The sequence below is a fragment of the Mytilus californianus genome, unplaced genomic scaffold, assembly GCF_021869535.1.
Source record: "Mytilus californianus isolate M0D057914Y unplaced genomic scaffold, xbMytCali1.0.p SCAF_18, whole genome shotgun sequence".
Classification (NCBI taxonomy): domain Eukaryota; kingdom Metazoa; phylum Mollusca; class Bivalvia; order Mytilida; family Mytilidae; genus Mytilus; species Mytilus californianus.
In genome coordinates this window covers 1,785,856-1,806,991 of record NW_026262666.1, presented here as the reverse complement: position 1 = coordinate 1,806,991, position 21,136 = coordinate 1,785,856, and the positions used below count along the sequence as shown (strand labels likewise).

The 21,136-nt window shown below is 33.0% G+C and overlaps 1 protein-coding gene across 1 annotated transcript; it reads left to right on the top strand.

The window, feature by feature from the left end:
- The first annotated feature begins 7,787 nt into the window (after positions 1-7,787).
- LOC127726766 (uncharacterized) lies at positions 7,788-19,514 on the top strand. The gene is made up of 7 exons (XM_052234221.1): positions 7,788-7,928; positions 8,281-8,449; positions 11,695-11,883; positions 13,845-14,095; positions 14,550-14,756; positions 17,949-18,353; positions 19,057-19,514. Exons 1-6 carry the CDS (start codon positions 7,832-7,834, stop codon positions 18,209-18,211), a joined length of 1,176 nt encoding a protein of 391 aa, XP_052090181.1. The 5' UTR covers positions 7,788-7,831; the 3' UTR covers positions 18,212-18,353; positions 19,057-19,514.
- Positions 19,515-21,136: the final 1,622 nt, after the last annotated feature.

The window sequence follows — 21,136 nt, the reverse complement described above, 5'->3', positions numbered from 1 at the left end:
GAACTGTTACCTTGTGAACTAGCACGTTAAAGAAAATCCGGCTCAGCGTGTCGGTCTAGTACAAAGCAGGGTTAATATTCATATTACATGAACATGTTATCGTCTTGAATATGTATATTAATTTGCCACTGGACGTTAAGCAGTCATACATCCATTATCACCCTTTGAACAAAGTACGTTAACTGATGCGTCTTGTAGGGAGCTCATGAAACACTTGCGACAACTATTTGAAGGGTCCGTAGGTGGCATATTGCAAGTCCCTATCCAATATACACTCATTTTGCAATGCAAATTTCGCCCACTACCATGCCGGACGGCCTATATAACAGGACCTGCCTATTGTATTTATGTTGATATGTCGTGAACATGCATAAAAGATTTGCCACTAGACGTTAAAAAACAACAATCAATCAATCATCGAATATCAAAATGGCAACTGTCTTTGCAAATTGATTAATGGCCAGTGGCGTAGCTGGGCCCTTATTTCTAGTGAGGCGAAGGAAGTCAAGAACCCCAATGCTGCTTTGGAGGGCATAAGTCAAGGATACTTCCCGTGTCTAAAAAACAATTTCAGCATTTAAAATGTAATTTTTTTTATGTTACTTAGCATTCAGCGGCAAATATTTTATACATATTTAGGACTAGAACAAATAAACAACAAATCGAGCAGTAGGTTGATTCTGAAACAAACGGCTAACTAGGATAACGTGTGGGTAAATTTGGACTGCCACTAAAAAGAGGATATGCTGGATAGTGGCAGAAATACTGTCATGCAACATGCCACCTAGGCACTCCTTAATGTACAGTCGCAAGGATTCTTTAGTGTAGCACGCTCCCTATACGAGGCACCGGATTTAATGTCTCATTCTGACAAGAAATACATTTGTATCTTTCTATCTTTTTTCCCTTTTGATTGTTCACACATTTGCAGTAAACCCTTTTCTATAGATTTATTTTTTATTTTTTATTGATTCAGCAAAGAAGTTTTGGTAGCGTTTCGATGTCGAAAGATTTAATGCTATCAATTTTGAAAAAAAAAGATTCTGTTATAATGAACATTATTTAAGTGCCTGTCCCAAGTCAGGAGCCTGTAGTTCAGTGGATGTCATTGGTTCATGTGGGTCATATTTGTTTTTCGTAAATAATTCTGTTATAAATTTGGCCGTTAGTTTTATCAATTGAATTAATTCGGGGCCTTTTATAACCGACTATACGGTATGGGTTTTTCTCATTGTTGAAGGATAGTTGTCTCATGGGCAATCATACCACATCTCCTTATTTTTATACTTGTCGTTTTATGGAAGGTTCACGCTTGTCTTTTTGAAATAAGGATATGCATTAGCTGTTTACTGAAGTTAAGTTATAGCGTAATAATTTAATTTTGGATTTAACGCGTCTACTGATTGGCTGACTTTGTTTTGTTTATCAGCTCATAGACATATCTTTGTCATGTGACCGTGACGTCATCGACGTTTTTTCATGGTTTACTCAGGTCTAAAATGGAATATAGAATTAAATTATAAGAAATGACTGTAATATTTTTTCTGTCTATTCGAAATAACATAAAAAATGTGGTGCACACTTTAAAATAACCCGCTACGCGGGTTATTCAGAGTGCACCACATTTTTGATGTGATTTCTTCATAGACAGAAAAAATATTACAGTCATTCCTTAAATGAAGACTCGTTTATTGCAATCAAGGAGGGAGAGGCGATACCAAAGGACAATCAAAAACCATAAGTCGAAGGAAATTACAACACCCAGACCAAAAAAAAAAGAAATTAGACAAAACCCAGACCCAAAAAAATTATACAACACCCAGACTAAAAAAACAATTAGACAACACCCAGACAAAAAAAAAAAATAGACAACACCTAGACCAGAAAAGAAAAAAACTAGACAACACCCAGACCAAAATAAAATTAGATAACACCTAGACCAAAAAAAATTAGACAACTCTGACAAAAAGAAAAAATAGACAACACCTAGACCAGAAAAAAAAAATAGACAACACCCTGACAAAAAGAAAAAATAGACAACACCCTGACAAAAGGAAAAAATAGACAACACCCTGACAAAAAAGAAAATTAGACAACACCCAGACCAAAAAAAAATTAGACAACACCCAGACCAAAAAAAAAATAAAAAAAATAGACAACATCCTGACAAAAAGAAAAAAATGCGACCCAACAGACAGACAATTATTCAACAAACAATACAAAAAAATCATTCCGCAACACGAACCACAAAAAACAAAAGAACGGAACTCAAGCAGATGCATTGGTATAGGGTAACTTGAGCAGTTCCTGCTCCACAAGTGGAACCCGTCGTTTTGCTTAATGTAATAATTAAGTTAAAACCAGTTGATAAATATAATTCTGTGATGCCGTAAATTTGGGAAAAAAGACAGGGTTGTGGCTACTGATATTTTGAAAAAAATTCTTGGCCATATGTAACATAAATGATCAATTCATGATGGCGTCAATAAAACAAGTGATAACTACAACTTTATCTTAAGAACCCTTGGTTCACCAGCTTCATTGAAAGAAACGATTTTTTATCACTATTATCATTATAAGAGTTTGATCTTAGAGGTATATACTCCATACTCAGGTTTTACTATAAAAAAGGAAGAATTACAATGGGAAGAAATTTTCTCTTTTGTTTTCTCAACTTATCTGTCAGTTTTTAAATCCAATTCTAGATATTAAGCAGACATAACTGTATATGTGGTATCCTGTATTTCAAGTTCAAAGAAATAGATAGTTAGTTTTCTGAATTGAATTGTTTCATATTTTTCATGTCGGGGCCTTTTATACCCGACTATACAGTATGGTTTTTTCTCATTGTTGAAGACCGTACGGTTGCAGATAATTGCTTACATCCACTTTATTTGAACTTTGGTGGATAGTTGTCTCATTGGCAGTCATACCTTATTTATATACGCTCAACATTGTCACCAAATTTTAGTTATTCAGTGAGATAACAGTACATACATAATGGAACGTAAAAGATAATGCTAGCTTCTCTTCTATTCCAGGAGACTCTATATATATGAAGTCTGAATCATACGAATAAATTTAAAGAATAAGTCGGTGAAAAAAGGAGAACATTTGTTTCAATAGGAACGCTAACGTTCTGTTGACTAGCTATTCCACCAAAAGTAACAAATATGGTGTCATCTTAAAGGTGCCAGTTTATAGAACTTCTTGTTTGATGTGTATTTATTGAGTAGGTGTTCCTGGCTAAAACAAGATATATGTATCTACACTGAAAGAGTTGAACTAATTATTCCAATCCGTCTTACGTTTGGAGGGAGAAATACTTGTGTAAACAGTAGAGAAGTCAAATGTTTATAACCATCCAATACTACAAAATAATAATTGCACATTTTTTTTTCTTAAATTTTTCTTGGTCAAACATTTAGTGAGGCAGTTGCCTCATTGCCAAATCGAAGCTACGCCACTGATGATGAAATGAACCTTGCAACATCGATTTCGTACATATGTGATTGAAATAAACCATTGTTTTCCAGAATCAGTCCAAATTACACGGCCTTCATCCCTGTCCTCCCACCTAGCAGAATCTACCCATTTTATTAACTCTTCATATTTTATCATCCTGAATATGCATGATGACATAATTATCCATTGATGCAACAATTAATCAACCCCCCTGCACCGACAGTCTCAGTGAGTGGTTTAATGTTTAATTAGGTAACATCGGTTTTAAATCAGAAAATAAACATGCAATGGTATTTTTAGATCGTGTATACATAAAGTAAATAATCCATATCTATTATATAACAGTCAAATATATATATATATATATATCTTGTGGTAATCTGGTACAGGAAGGATGAACATTTATCGAACTTCAAGCGGACATTTTGTATGGACACACACAAAAAGGGAAAATACCGTTTCCTCTATCAGGAAATAATCTATGATAATCAGTGAGGGATGCAAGGAGGGAGGGGGAGCGTAATAATACGTCATATTTTTTACGATTTATTTAAATTTTTAGCATAAAATCATCCAAAAATATTTTATATATAATCCGTTTTATGGACTAACGCCCTTTTCAAAAATCCTGGATTCGCCCCTGATATTGACTAGTATTCTAGTTTATTTCAGATAATTTTATCTTGTATTGATCAATTATAGCGTTTATTTTTTTTTTTACTATAGAATATTTTTAAAAATATGTAACATTAAAAAAAAATTATGTCAAGTACTTTGTTATAGTTTTATTGCACTTATCTACTTATACAATGATAAATCATCCATTAATGATAAAAATAATTGCCTCGATTACACTTCCGTATTAAAGCATAGGATGAGATTTGGTGTTTTGATTCTTTACACAAAATCCTATAACGCACTTGGGAAATAAAAAGCACAGGAACAGCACATTTATTTTATTTGGATACGTTTTATAAGTAAGTATTGCACAGCGCTTTTTTTTAATAAAATTTTATCTCTCTAAGGTTTCGAAATTATCTGTGTTTAACAAGCATCATAACCGATCATTGTTGAGCCTTTCCTTTTCATACCGTAACAAATCTTTAGACTTTCAAATGTTATTAAGGTGGTCCCAAACACCTTGACTAAAAAAATTTTGACAAAATATTCACTTTGACCCTTTGACAAAAATATAAAAATTTAAAAAAACTAGAACCACACACTTTATCGGAAAAAATTCATTGGATATATAGCAGTTTGACAAACACTAATTTTGATCATTGAGAAGCTTAATATTTTCTTAACAATAGAACATGATTAAAACGTTCAGGTGATTTTTACATAGTTATATCCCTGTAGTGTTATGTACCACCTTTAATGGTTTGGATATTTATAGTATTTTTGTAGTTTCATGGGCTCATCATACTTCCCCCTTTTTTCGGTATCTATATTCGTTATCCATTTTGATTTGAAAAGTTTTGAGAAACAAAACGTGATTGAATCATAATGATTTTGTACTGTAAGAATTTGGTTGTGTTTTATTTCTTCACAACTTTTTAAACTCTGGGCGGATTATTGCTTAACCCCCCGTCACACTAGACCAACACCATGAAGATCCCACTACGATCAATAAAAAAATAAGATCGCCGTGAGATCGTGGTATGGTCGGCTTGAATATTCAACACGTTCATACCACGACCTTGCTATGATTCTGATAAGCTGCTACGATAGTAACACGTTCTAGTTACAATCTTGTCACGCTCTTGCTACGTCTAATAAGACCTTACCACGATTTACACGATCTCTGTACGCTTCTACCAAGACCTTCCCGATCGCATTACGATCTCAATACGAGTCTACTACGATCGAACCACGACTCCACTACGTTTCCACTACGTTGTCACTGCGCTCTAGAATATGGCTTCATCAAATAAGTTCTCAACCCAAATGCGTCGTCACCCAAGATGAAGTATGGCATGTACAGGTCGTCATTAGGTAAGAGATCTGTTTCTGGAAATCCAATAGTCTTATCTTCCAAACACTCCTTTAATTCTGCCGCGTTGTAAATCTGGGCGTCCGACATGGAACCATATCCTCCTACATCTATCCATAAAATTTGTAGTCTGCATCCACCAAGGCAAGGAGCACTAACGAAAATAAACCTTTATAGTTATGAAACAAGGATCTGCTTTTAGGCGGCCTTCTAATAGCAACATGCTTTCCGTCGAGGGCGCCACAAGCGTGTGGCACGTTCCATCTTCTCTGAAAATCTTTTGTTCCTGTTGGACAGGATATGACTTCATCTTTATATTCCTGTACAATTGCCTGGCAAACCTCAGGAATAAAAGTACTTACAGTATTGCGCGCGACTCTGAAATCGTACTGAAGTAGTTGATACCTATCGCCAGAAGCTAAGTGCCTTAAGGTAATAACAACTTTCAGACCGGGATCTAGTGCCTTTCTGAATCGGGTGTCTCTCTTTTGAATTCGAGGACTTACTCTGTTTTGAAGTTCATCAAACATTTCTGGAGGCATTCTTAAAAAATCAAAGAATGACTGTTGATCCTCCATCCTTAATTCTTTCATAAGTCGGTCGTAATCCCCAAACTGGAGTCTACTTTCAACAGAAAGCTAAGGACGCACCTAACAGGACCTAAGCTGTCTAGTATGTCTTCTCCTTCATATAACTAAAACTGTAGCCTGATCAGCCAAATCGATACAGTGCAGCTGAAGATTGTAGAAGTAGGTTTTGCTCATGTGTGTCCATGGTTGAACTACAGGTAGGAGTTATTGCATCCGTTTTTTTTATATCAACAGAATCAGGTCGTGCAATTATCGTGGCTAGGACGACAAGCGCGCAGTAGCAGCGTACTATTGTATTCCGCATCGTAGTATAATCGTATCAATATCGCAGTAGAAGCGTAATAAAGACGTAGTGATTCCGGGGTAGTCGCAGTGAAATCGTAGTAAGGTCGCAGCGAAATCTTTTCCATCGGCTTCATATAATTGCACCACGATTTCCAATACGATGCTTCTACGCCCATCCTGATCTTACTACGTCCTAACTACGACCTTCCTACGCTTCTAGTACGACTAGTTTTGGCCACGACTGCACTACGAATATTTTAAGCATGTTCAAAGTTGGTCGTGGACCTCCACGATCATGAAGATCTTGGCACGTCCTTACCACGACCACCACGATCTTACAACGACTTCCAAAATATTTCGTAATTTTTGAGGTCGTAGCGGGATCGTGGTCCTAGTGTGATGGGGTTATTAGAAACCTCTCTTTCTGTTGAGGACTGTATGTTGACCTTCAGAAGTATTTTGCATTTTATTTATTTTTGTCGTTTGATTAATGTCTCATCGATGTGTTCCCAGAAGACACACAAACTTGGTAAAGAAAGTTTGTAACAGAATGTTATGTGTATTTTTATTCATTTTTAAGGCGAAGTTTCGCTTTTCCACAAATTAGTCATACGTTTCTTCAAATATAATGTTGCTTTTTCGCAAATTTGACATATCTTACTTTTCTGCAATATTTTCGATAGAGTTCAAAAACACTTGTTTACGGTTCCGAAACTTTTTCCCCACTTTGGTTAGTTATGTAAACATTTTGCTTTTGCGAAATGGTACTTTAACTTCAAATAGATTAATCAAATTTTATCTAAAATACTTGTATTGAAACTTAATCACATCTTCTTATATAACACATTTAAACTACAAAACGTTTCATTTTTAAAATTTTCTGTGGCTCAGAACTTTATATAAATTTAGCAATCTGCAAGAGAATTAAATAAGATAAAATTTAGATGTACATGTAATACATTTTGACTATCTTCTATATATACATCCTTGTCTTTCGGTCTTTAGTGGATAGTTGTCTAGTTGGCATTCATATCACTTCTTCTTTTTGTATATATCATAAGGCTTCGAAAGCACCAAATATTAAAAGTGTTAATTTCATATTCTGCATTTCTTTATCTAGCGTTGATTACAAGAAAATTGCTCAGTACACATTTCGATCGCAAAGGCAGTACGCACTTTATACGGAAGCGTAGCATACATCTTTACAGAAGTGTAATATACAATAAAATATACAGAGTAATACTGTGTCTTTAGGAAATTTGTGCAAATGTCAAACCAACACCCGTTTTAAGATATTACTTTTAATTTGGCTGATAACATTTTGCCACAGTGATAAAATGACAATGATGTACGCGCGAACAGTTTTTGTTTGTATGTGTTATATCTATACTTAATTTTTATTACAGGAAATTTTTCTGAACTTTTATGATTTTTCTGGTTCGTTGCCCTAGTGATACTACTTTGTTATTTTCTCAGTTGTTAACAATTTGCCACAGACATGCAGGGTTTGACTATATGTACAACAGCAGTGTTTATTATTGGAGAGATAGCAGGTGTTGGTGTGTTGGCTTTGCCTAGGGCTGTAGACGATACAGGTACAGTAATGATGTAACGGCTAGCTGAATTGTGTAACAATGTTTTAATTTATTACAAAGATTTCCAGACATAAAGTTTGATCTGATAATATAAAATAATGTTTCTCAGTATGATCTATTTTCCAGTTAGAAAACCAAACACCTTAAATTCCTAAATTAAAAAAGATCTTTATCTTATATTCCTCGACTCACATAAGCCATTTTTTATTTTGCTTTGTTGTATGATCGGTTAAGGGCCTTGGATAGGGGAGGTGCAAGATGTCTCAAGAGCACGGTTTAAAAAATCCGGGTACGGGTGAAAACACAAAAATTATTTCAATTTTTTTTCAAGCTAGATAAAATTCTTTTACAGGATGGATTGGGTTTGTTTTAATAGTTGTATTTACATTGCTGTCAACATACACTGCCACATTGATAGGAAAATGCTGGGCAATGATTCAGGAGAGATATCCCGAATATCGATCTCATGTTCCGGATCCTTATCCAATCATGGGCGAGAAAACGTATGGCAAGACTGGCAGGTAGAATTTATATTTTATTTGTTTTAAAGATGTTAAAACAATAGAGGTTACTCTAAATTTCTTTTCGTAGTTATTTAACCTGTGAGAAACACACAAAATGCGTTACTTTTGAATTTTGAAAGTAAAGACAATTTATTACAATGTTAAATGTAAAGACAACCCCAACTGAACGAATAGGCAAAACCATATAATGACAAGTTTATTTTTTCAAAATAAAACAATTGGTTACATCTTCGTCATTTGATCCTTAGTGGATAGTTGTCTAATTGGCAAACATACCACATCTACTTTTTAGCTCACCTTTCCTAAAAGGAAATGTGAGCTTTTGCCATCACTTGGCGTCCTTCGTCCGTCTTCCGTCGTCCGTCCGGTGTAAACTATTTCAAAGATCTTCTCCTCTGAAACAATTAACCAATTCCAACCAAACTTAAGCTGAATGATCCTTAGGGTATCTAAAATAAAGTTTGTGTTTTATTTTCTGTTTCGTCAAAAAACATGGCCGCCATGGCTAAAAATAGAACATAAGGGTACAGTGCAGTTTTTGGCTTATATCTAAAAAAATAAAGCATTTAGAGCAAATCTGACATGGGTAAAAATGTTCATTAGATCAAGTTCTATCAGCCCTGAAATTTTCAGATGAATCTGACAACCCATTGTTGGGTTGCTGCCACTAAATTGTTAATTTCAAGGAAATTTTGCTGTTTTTGGTTATTATCTTGAATATTATTATAGATAAAGATAAACTGTAAACAGCAAAAATGTCCAGCAAGGTAAGATCTACAAATAAGTTTAATGATCAAAATTGTCAATTGATCCCTGAAGGAGTTATTGCCCTTTAAAGACAATTTTACACAATTTGTTTATCATGTTTTCTAACTTTAAAAAATCTTCTCCTCTGAAACTACAGAACCAAATTGAACCAAACTTAAGCTGAATGATTCTTAGGTTATCTAGAATAAAGTTTGTGCATTATTTTATGTTTCCTCAGAAAACATGGCCGCCATGGCTAAAAATAGAACAATGGGTAAAATGCAGTTTTTGACTTATATCTCAAAAACTAAAGCATTTAGAGCAAATCAGACAAGAAGTTAAAGTATTCATTAGGTCAAAGTCTACCTGCCCTGAAATTATCAGTAAAATCGGATATCTGAATTTTAGGTTATTGCCCCTGAATTGATGATTTAAAGGAAATTTTGCAGTTTTCGGTTATTATCTTGAATATTATTATAGATAAAGATAAACTGTAAACAGCAAAAATGTTCAACAATCTAAGATCTACAAATAAGTGTATATAACAAAAATTGTCAATTGACCCCTTAAGGAGCTATTGCCCTTTAAAGACAATTTTTCACAATTTGTTCATCTAGTTTGCTTACTTTAAAAAATCTTCTACTTTGAAACTGCTGAATCAATTTCAGCCAAACTTGGGCTGAATGAGTTTCAGAGTATCTAGTATAAATTTTGTATTTTGTTTCCTTGTACGTCAAGAAACATAGCCACTATGGCTAAAGTGAAACATAGGGGTAAAATGCATTTTTTTGCTTTTGAGGAAAATATGACAGATACAATGAACATTTAAATGGCATTTTTAAGCCACTCATTAATATTTATTGAAAAGCAAAAATAATCATTGATGAAATATTCAAGTAAAAACTTAAAGGTGATTGATTCAGGCTCTTGCGAGCCTCTTGTTTATTATCTTGGTCAGATACGGGGAAAAAAAACACGTAAAAGAAAAAAAATACAAATACAAAAAAAAGCAAAAATGAAAAAAACCAACACAAGTTTCTGGAACCTCGTAACCAAATTTTTCTGAAATTAAACTAACAAGCCGTAAAATATGATACTATGTTTTTTAAAGATTTAAACCTTTATATATTCGAAAACTCGAGTTGTTTACCAATTTCACTTGAGATAAGAGTAGAAACATAGCAGTTTTACAGTAGTCGAACGATCACATTAATACATAATTATCTCGAAAATGAAAATATTTGTATCTTAAACATCGTAATTGGACTTAGGTACTCTCTCATAGTGGGAAAACATGTAAAAAAGTAGTCGAAGTTTTCAATTAATCAACGTTATATCTACACGATAAGCGGAACGGAGATAAATTACGGTTCTACATGTAAAAAGCAAAATAACAAAAATACCGAACTTCAAGGAAAACCCAAAACGGAAAGTCCCTTATAAAACGGCAAAACCAAAAGCTCAAACACATCAAACGAATGGAAAACAACTGTCATATTCCTGACCTGGGAACTAATTAATCAAATAAGTGTCTGAATTGAGTACTAATGATAAAACTACAATGGCTTTCGTAAAGTACAATGTAAAGATATATCATCATAGTGGACAATGGTGATATTTTTATTACGAATTAAATAAAATAGCAGTCACTTGAGGAGGAGCTCCTCTACGAAGGAAAGAAGACATCTGAAAGAAGAGCTCTGAACAGGACAATATGAGACAGTAAAGAAACTAAAAAAAAAAAAAATCACCAAGGCAGGTTTGAAGGGATAGAGCAGAAAATCCAAAGACGCGCTGGTTAAGCTTATCGAAGATTATTGCGTTGAACGAGGCATGATCAACTACACCAGTAAGATGAGATATGACTTGAGAAAGTCTTTGGAAAACGATTTTGCTATTCTTTAAAGTCCATTTCGGTCTTAAAGCTCCTGAAGTATTCATCATTGGCTTTCCGATTCTTTGGTGTGAGTGTTCTTTATACAGGTTAATAATAACCTTAGACTAATGATCACATTCACTTTTAATTGCCTTCACTCATCAACTTTTTTCTTTAAATGGTAGGGTAACTCGCCATTCATTCAACTGTGTATATTGCTTTTATAATTTCTTTATTTGAAGTGTACAAAAAAAAAAAAACAGTTACTGTACAAAAATAAAAAAGACAATTAAAATGAACTATCGAGTAAAAGGATGCATTCATAATCCAGTCAACTTTCCGTACTGTAATGAATTTTGACAAAAGCATACATTTACTTCACAGTATAGGCGAAGTATGTTTTTAAGGAGTAAGTAAGGAAATACAATTGAAACTCAAAATTGACAAACTGACAATAACATGGCAAAAACCGAAAAACGACGAAAAGATAAACATCTGGTCACACAACTCAACATAGAAAACTGAAGACTGAGCAACACGAACCTCACCAAAACATTATAGAATTTTAAATCTTACACGCTAATGATATCATATCCATTGTCCTATTACTTTTTTTCAGATATTTAGTTACAATTACGTTGAATATTTTCAATTTTGGAAGTTCTGTTGTTTTCTTGGTATTAGCGGCTGGAAATATTGAGACTTTACTAACTGACGTCATCAAAGATATATCGTTCTGTTATTGGTTGATGATACTGACGTGTATTGTTGTTCCAATCGTTTGTCTTGGTACACCAAAAGACTTCTGGTAACTGATTAGCATTACGGTTACCATAAAAATGATCATCAAAAATATATGATTAACGATCGAGAACCACACTGTTTTATTAACTATAAATTTAGTAAACAATTCACATGAGTGATCATTAAACATGTTTCTTAGTAATACACGATATACACAATATATGTACAGTAACACCTATCTTTATTTTGGTAAAGCATGTTAGCAGGTTAGTCAAGGAACATTTATGACGTCACTGGGCTATCAGGATTTTAAGTTTTTCAATTGGTCCGATCATATAAAAATAACATTTACAGAACAACTCTTTCCCTTGGCTTTCAGATGTTAAGGTTAGAGTGCGTTCTCAGTGACGGTTAATACAGAACAGCGCTTCAGACGCAAGAAATTTATGATTTGTTATTTTTTTTAAAAATAGAAATATTGTTGATATTTTATGCTTATAGAAAATAAAATATTACTTCTGCCACATCGATTCTTTACCAGTATAATTTATTTACAATAAAAAAATTCTGAAACATTTATTTTGACATCCTCACTGGAACTAACGGGAATTGTAAAGCATTTGATGTAACTGTGGTATTTTTCCTCTTACCGTCAAAAGTTTTCTGGATCAAATTGATCTCTAACTGTTACTAAATTATTCCTCATTATGAACTGAATGGGCATAATATTTGATATATAAAATATTAACACTTCATAAAAAAGGCCAATAAAGAAACGCATATCTCGCATTGGAAATGAAGAAATGATTCTTTGTATAAGATTAGATTCTAACAGAAATGTACCTGAAACTGAAGATGCAGTCTTTTTGTGTTTTATTAAAAGACTTTTTAACCATTATAAATTGCCGTTTCATACAGTAGCTCGTACATAGATAAAGCCAAAATTATCCTTTAACTTTACACCCGACTATATTAAAATAAGTCACTAATTCATCGATGTTCAAATCAAATAAGAAGATGCTAATCAAGGTAACAAATAAAAAAAACTGATAAAATCGAATAAAGTTGAAACGGGACGAGAGAAGGTGCGTAAGCAGGGTAAGCGTCTTCTTCAATTAATGCATCAACTGCACTCGATCAAAACGTAACAATCGGGAATAGGACGCAATCGGTAAAATTACAGCTAGGAAGACTAAAAGTTTCCAATGAATAAAAAAACTCAACGTTGAGATTACTTTGCTGGTCCAGTGCCTTAAACTTACAATTATCATACATGAAGCACAAACACATTTAGGGTTCCTCCTTATTATGATTTACCTAAGGGGGCACATCCTATAAACAAGGTATACGAAAAGGTATACATTTTTAAAATCTAAATTATATGAAAAGGGTAGGGTAACAGTACCCCAGCGGCACCCCTATCAATTAAGTATTGAAGTGCCCCAACCCCGAGGGATTTACATCTTCAAAAAGAGAGTTAATATCGATTTCAGTAAAAAACGAAACATGCATTTAAATGAATTATTCATTTTTAAGTTGTAAGAAGGAAATGGACAAAAGAAAACAACCAAACGCCAGTCTACAAAAAATTACATAGATAAACTAAATATTGAGCTACACAAATCCTACCAAACACTTGGTAAACTCGGGTGCACTGGAAGGTTAATGGTTCTATAGTAGGTGCAGCCGTTATTCTGGTCCTGTTGGTTATGACTATTAAAAAAAATCTGCTTAAAAGTTGAAATCAGTGTGGTCACGAATGAAGAAATGAAGAACGAATAGTGACTTCGACAGCTGGACACATATATTTCATAACATTCAAATACTGATGATTTCCGTAACAAATTCGAAAAGATACTTAGTCTTAACCTTGAAAGAGCCCTTGATTTAATTCATTCCGTGTACAACAGCACTCTATTAAGGAAATTACGAAAAGCAGGCCAAAGTTATAGATAACATCAATAATTTTGACGTTTTATGTAATGAACAACCATTCATATCTAAATAAATAACATATTTCTACCTTTTTAGGCCAATTGGAGTTGGCGCAGCAATTTCCACTGGAATAGCTTGTACATTAATTATCATACAAATTTTCCAAGACAACTCTCACAGTAAAAATACTACTGTGCACTCAAACATTAAGCTTCAAAACTTTTCCTCGGCCTTTGGAACAATGGTTTTTGCTGTCAGTGGTCATTCCGTATTTCCAACAATTATAACAGACATGAAGAAAAAGGAAGACTTCAAACTTGCAGCGCTCCTTGGATATGGAAGTAATATGAATATGTAAATTTAAAAGATACAATAAAATTCATTTAAACCTGATACAAAACTATCTGTAAAGGTATACGACTATTTGGGGGTATGATACACAGGTGACAAATTATCGACAGAAAAAGTTACCATACAAAAAGGTTGAGCACAAAGAAGTGTTCAAACTTTGAAAGTGAAATACAAATGAATGCACGGCAATCAAGTTATCAATTGTTTGTATCTACTGTATACCGTTTGTATTCAGATTTTTCATTCACTCGATGTAAAATGTACAGTTTGTACCTTAAATGGAAGAGGAAAAATATATAAGCATTTAAAGAAATTCATGTCAAAGATGCATCGTAACAACCATTAGATGATTCTTCTAGTTATTATTTGAAGATAGAAATGAAAAAAGTCAGCCTAGTTTAATTTGTATTTTAATTTAGATACATTTGTTTTATATTTTCAAAGTTGTCCTCCTAATGTACATACCAACAGCAGCGTCTGGATACTTTGTGTATGGTAGAGATGTTAATGTCAATATAATTAGAAGTATACCAGCTGGTCCTCTCGCGTATGTAGTGGATATTTTGGTCACATTGCATCTTCTCTTGGGATTTATAATCTATATGAACCCTGTGTGCCAGCAGTTTGAAGCTAAAGTAGGCGTTCCTAAAGGTGAGATAAAAAGATAAACCAACAGATACAAAACAATTGGAACGAATATTTCAAGAAATCCGTGACTGGTGTATATGATGCTGAAACACAGACCTGAAAATACGATGTGTAATTATTATAGTAAAATATAAAAATAAAAAGATGTGGGGTGTCTATGAGACAAAAAAAGAAATAAACTTAGTTGGAAATAAACTTAAAAAATGTCCAAATAACCAACTTAAAAAACAGAAATATTTTGAAATGTTAAAAAGTTTTAAAAAAATGGTGAAATTTTAAAAAAAGCACAATATAGAGAGAAGATATTTAGTTCGTTGACAGACAGTTTTAATAAGAAACTTAAAGATTATTGGGAAATACTTAAAGGATTGAAAAATTTACAAAAAATTTGGTAATGAAGTACCGGAAATTTTAAAAGACGAAGAAATAATTACGAAGCATATTCAGGACCAAGGAAAACCCACATTTGTAAATATAAAATGGAAAGAGGAAATAGAAAAACAACTTGTTAATATTGAAAAGAACATTACATCCAATAGAGAAACAGATGCTCCCATAAAATACTCTGAAATAAAAAACGTTATTAGTTAGCTCAAAAAAGAAAAAGCTCCTGGGCCAGATACCATTATTAATGAAATAGTAAAATTTAGTAAAAATGTATCTATCAAAAGCATTGTTCAACTGTTTAACCTAATTTTAAATACAGGTATTTACCCATCACTATGGAAATGCTCATATTTAATTTTATTGCATAAATCAGGAGAAAAAAGTGATCATAATAATTACAGGGGAGTATCCCTGATAATTTGCTTACCAAAGTTATTTAATGCTGTATTAAATGAAAGATTGATTAAACTGATGGAAAATACTATTAGTAATACTCAATTTGGCTCTAGGAAAAATCATAGAACCTCTGATAGTATATTTGTTCTTAAGTCTTTAATAAACAAATACTTACACAAAAATTAAAAAAAAAAATATATGCCTGCTTTGTAGATTTAAAAAAAAGGCATTTGATTCTGTCTGGAGAAAAGCCTTACTTTATAAACTGTATAACGCAGGAGCAGGGAAAAAATATTTAATATTATTAAAGTACAGTATGAGGAAACAAAATCTGCTTTTAAGCACCAAGAGTGGCATTCAGCATATTTTGAGGTCTCTCAAGGGGTTAAGCAAGGGGATTCATTGAGTCCTACTTGATTTAATTTATTTATAAATGATTTAGATGCAGAGTTTTCAAATGAAAAAAAGCTGTCCATTGGAACTGATTGATACTAAAGTAGGATCTTTATAATTTGCTGATGACCTTTTAATATTATCTGAAAGTAAAGAAGGCCTACAAAATAGTCTTAACAACTTAGACAAATATTGTGAAAAGTGGCAATTGACTTTAAATATTAATAAAACTAAAACAATGATTCTGCAGCAATATAATAAAAAAAAAGTGGGAACATCTTTTGCAAAATATAAGAATGAAAATTTGACAAATGTCTCTGAATATCCATTTCTTGGAATTCTTGTAAAAACAAATGAAAACTTATTGAATAGCTCTGAAGAACTTGTAAATAAAGCAAGGAAAGTGATGTTTGCCAATAAAACTTATACTGGTTCTTTAAATATTCTGCCAGTTAAAGTAGCTTGCAGTCACATCGAATCCAATTTAGATTCATTCATTCAGTCACGTCTCAGTCATTACAACTGAACGGACGTGCTAGGTCAGCTCTCCTTTACCCGCTATCTTCGATGAGGGTTTATTGTTAGATGGATCAACGACTTACTACTTTCGATGACAGAAACCAATCCAACGCTGTACAGACTACGTTAGGCTATAATCCGCGTAGGGCAAATTCCCGCGTCAACATACACTCCAAAACCCATTATTGATGGGGGGGGGGGGGGGGGGGGTGGTATGCCGAGTGACGTCCGAGGGCTGTATCCTAGGTGTTAGATGATGGACCACCATTTCACTGTCTCACGACTTTGGTCCTGATAATGCTTCCTGTCATCGTTAATACTACGTCCGAGACTCATCTACCAGTACTCCATCATCGAGGTTAGCGGGCTGCCAAGCTGACTAATCTGGCCCTGAAAGCAGCCGTTGTGAAGAACATCAAAATAGTCAACAAAAGAAAAACCAAAACAACTCACAAAACAAAGATGGCGGCCTACCAAAATGGCGTCCTCCACCTGTTCCTGACCGATGGCACAAAATTATTTAAACGCTCACCAAACGCTTCGGGCACCGAGCCGACCGTGCGAGGGATGTATATCCAGTCAAGGTCGTTAAACACTTCCATTTGTTGTAGCTTGCAGTCTTTTTGACTCTATAGTTTAAACCAATAGCCACTTACAATTCAGAAATTACTTATATGGATACATATGTTTCAAAATTTAGAGCAGAAAAACGTGCAAATATCTCCAAAACAAATATATACCTCCTAAATGTTACTGATAAATCATGTTTAGAAAAATTACATTTGTTTTTCTGTGAGTATATCCTCTGAACAAGAAAATCTTCAGCAAACATAGCCGTGAGAACAGAGTTAGGGAGATACCCACCAGAGATGCATATAAAAACTCACAGTATACTTTACCTAACAAGATTATTAAATTCTGAATTTAATCCATTATTATATGAAATCTTTTTACTTTCAAAAAATTTGGATGAATCAGGTTGCTATACCTGGTTTACATATGTTAAAAATATTTTGAAAGAGGTAAACATAGAATTATCCATTCTTGAGGGAAACAAAGGAAAAAGTACTCAAAGTTGTTAAAAAAAAAACAACTTAAAACACCAATTTTTAAATTTCTACAAAAATATATTTGAACAAAAATTTGGAAAAATAGATAAAAAAAAGTAAATTATATTTATATAAAAGCTTAGGGTCCCTTTTTAAACAGGCATTATAATTGAGGAAAGGGGACTCTTGATTTATTTATATAAATATATTATGTGCTTTTTTTACTTATACATGTATTATGGGATATGTTTTCCTATGGGTTTTTTTTTTGTCTTTTTGTGTATGTTTGCATTCATATAATGTTTATATGTTATCTTTTTCTATGTTAATGTCACAAATCCTTTTAAAATGATTTATATGGCAATAAAATTATTTGAATTTGAATTTGGTATGACTGCATATGAGACAACTTTCCACCAGAAACCAAATGACGAAGACGTTTGTTTTTCAGCTTTCACTTGGAAGAGATGTATCGTTAGACCACTGATCGTACTGGTTGTCCTATTCATTGCTGAAAGTGTTCCTCATTTTGGTGCTATTTTATCTTTGGTTGGCGGCTCAACAACAACTTTACTCTCTTATGTATTCCCTTGCTTATTCTATATGAAATTATGCAATAGTAACTGTGGTAACAAAACCGATCATCCATCATCCGTCATAGAGTGGAGTTTAGTGCTCAGAATGACGTCTCACGTGACGATACAGACGAAATAGTAACTGCTAAAACGCCCCTTTTGAAAAACCGAACAATGACTGCTAGTGATGAGAAAATTAAAGCTGACAATAATTTGTTAGCAAGTTCAAGCAAGCAAAATGTTCAAGCGAATTCTGAGCCGCATCCAAGCACAGAACGTATGTAAGTTATCTTTAAAACTGAAACTAAATCTTAAATCCAACCCGAATAATTGAAACGTTTACTTGAATTACCATTAAGGAATATCTAGGTATGAAAACTGTTGCATTTTAACATTACATCATTTTAAAAATCTGACAACTTTATAATAATTTTCTTGCAAAAAGTATGCTCACCCTGATGGCAACACGTCAATAAAAATAGCCTCAGTTTAAGATCTTTTTATTAATATTTAGACCTGAGCAATAGTCTGACACTAAAATATAATCTGCTTAAAAATTTCATTTTACAAAGATGTTGATGTGAGTAAAAGATTTTTTTTTCTCGTATAAAACTGTTGCTCATTATTAACTTGACTAAAGTATATGTACAAAAATAGCCATTTTGCTAGGATTAGGATACATGTATCACAGTGACACGAAAAAAAAATATATTTCTAAACTGAAGTCTCCAGATTTTACTTTGTAAGGTCTGAGAAAAGTTGTCATTTTGTTGTATGTTGTTAATTTTTGTAAGTACAACCCAAATTATAGCTAATATAACATATCGAAAAACAATTATTTTTATTTTCAAAGAAAAACCAAAATAAGTTGTTAATTTTTTATTATACAACAGTTCAGCAGAATTTATATTTTCTCTGGAGTGTTAACAGTTGCCATCTTGATTAAGCAAATTAAACTACATGCTTTTTTTGGTTCTTTTTCAGATTTATTCCTCTTTGGCAAAAGGTTTTGAATATCGAAATCATCTGCATCGGTATCATAGGCGGATTTGCTGCAACCGTGTCCGCCATCATTGCCATAGCAACTCCTGATAGTTTGTCTGTGCCGTGTTATGTTAGTCTAAATGGAGCAGGGTCATAATTACTATGGGTCAAATTATTTATGCATTATGAAGAATAGAAGATAAATTCATTTTTAACTTTATAAATGGCTAAAATGAAAATTTTAAATTTGAAGTTATGATAATATGAATAGCTCATAATACAATAATAAAAATAGTAGTAATAATTTAAAGAGTATTTTTTGGTGGAAGCACATGTAGTGGTAGTGGTGGTGTAGCGGTAGTGATTCTTGTTATCATTGATTACTCAGTGCTTTTCATGTTACAATCTATTTTAAACAGTTTGAATACAAAAATATATATAATAAAATAGTATCAATGTCATGTTTTAAATGATCATGTTTAGTTTCTATAATATCGAACATCAAGATTATAAAATTGTAATGCCTCTATGATATATGTAATAAGCAGCTGACCAAAAGATCATTGTTAAAAAGAATTTTTTTAATATTATAAATGAATGCTTTTATAGAGGGAACATTCATTATATAGCCATAATCATCACTTTATAGAAACCGATTCATTCTGCTATTGTGGTGCAAGTCAATGTAAAATCCCAGTAAAATATTTTTGTGATTGTTTATGTTACAATTAATTGAAAGTCCCCTTTCGGTGATATAAATCAACCTTTTAAACATAGATAATTACATTTGAGTAAAACCTCGTCACCGGTTGTCTCAGCTTGATGTCAGATCCTTGTTAGTCTCAGCCCACTGTTTGAGGTCTAGCATGTACAATTTTATACCTTTACCAATTTTAAACGACCATGAAGCGAAGGTGTCATTCCACTAGAATATATAGAATCATTATCACAAATAACCTTTGGATGTCTATTTGATAGTAAACTTATTTCAAAAGTGACCTTTGGGTGTCCAGGGTTCGACACTTTCAATTCTTCAGTTCATGTTGAATTGCGTATATATCTGCAAAAAAAAGAAATATAATTCGCTATTCCCACATTTCACCATCCTCTCTTATCAATATTTTCTAAACCGCTACTAGGTAAGGTTATCTACTAAACAGGCTAATACGAATTACTCCCCTGTAAAACAAATTCATTCGGACTATTTGGTTATTTTTTTGAACATTTTATAAAATGAAATAAGTTATAGTCCCTATCAAGGGAGAATAGTCAGATGTAGAATAAAGATGGCGTTTTGATAAAAGAAAATGGCGTTATTGATAAAAGAAAATGGCGTTATTGATAAAAGAAAATGGCGTTATTGATAAAAGAAAACTACATAACAAAGACAACAACAAAGATATAGGAATATTATCACCTACTCCTATCTTGTTTAGTAGAAGGAACCATTCTAGCTTACAGGGTCTATATTGCTCCTTTAACACAGATACTGACGAAAGAAACAAATAGGTTCTTTTAAATTAAATTTCTCAATTTAGAGAGTGCTTGTAATTACATCCCTGCAACAATTTGTTCGGGTCTAAATTGTAATGTTGCAAGATGAACATTTATGAACTTCAAGATCCACTGTTCCGATAGAACCTGCCTAACTAATTAATACTTTACCTATATTTGATTTTTGCGTCTTCTGAAAAAATAGTACGTCCGTAACTATATCACACCGTGGCCTTTTAGCTTACTGTACGGTACGCGTTTTGCTCATTATTGAAGGCATTACAATGACCTATAGTTGCTTACATTCACGTCATTTAGACTTTGGTGGATAGTTGTCTCAGTGACAATTATGCCGCATCTCCTTATTTTAAATCTAAAGTAATTAGTTTTCAGGTATCCTGACTTAATAGATAGATGCAGTTTATACAGTTTTCTGCTAACAATGATTCCAAAAACAAGTTGTTCAAAAAAAAGGAACCCGAAACCGCTGACTTGTCACCAAGAAATTGTGGATGAATTGTTTTGCTTTTGATTTGAAATAATTGATTGTGAATAGAACAAGGTAATAATGATGTTGAAACACCTT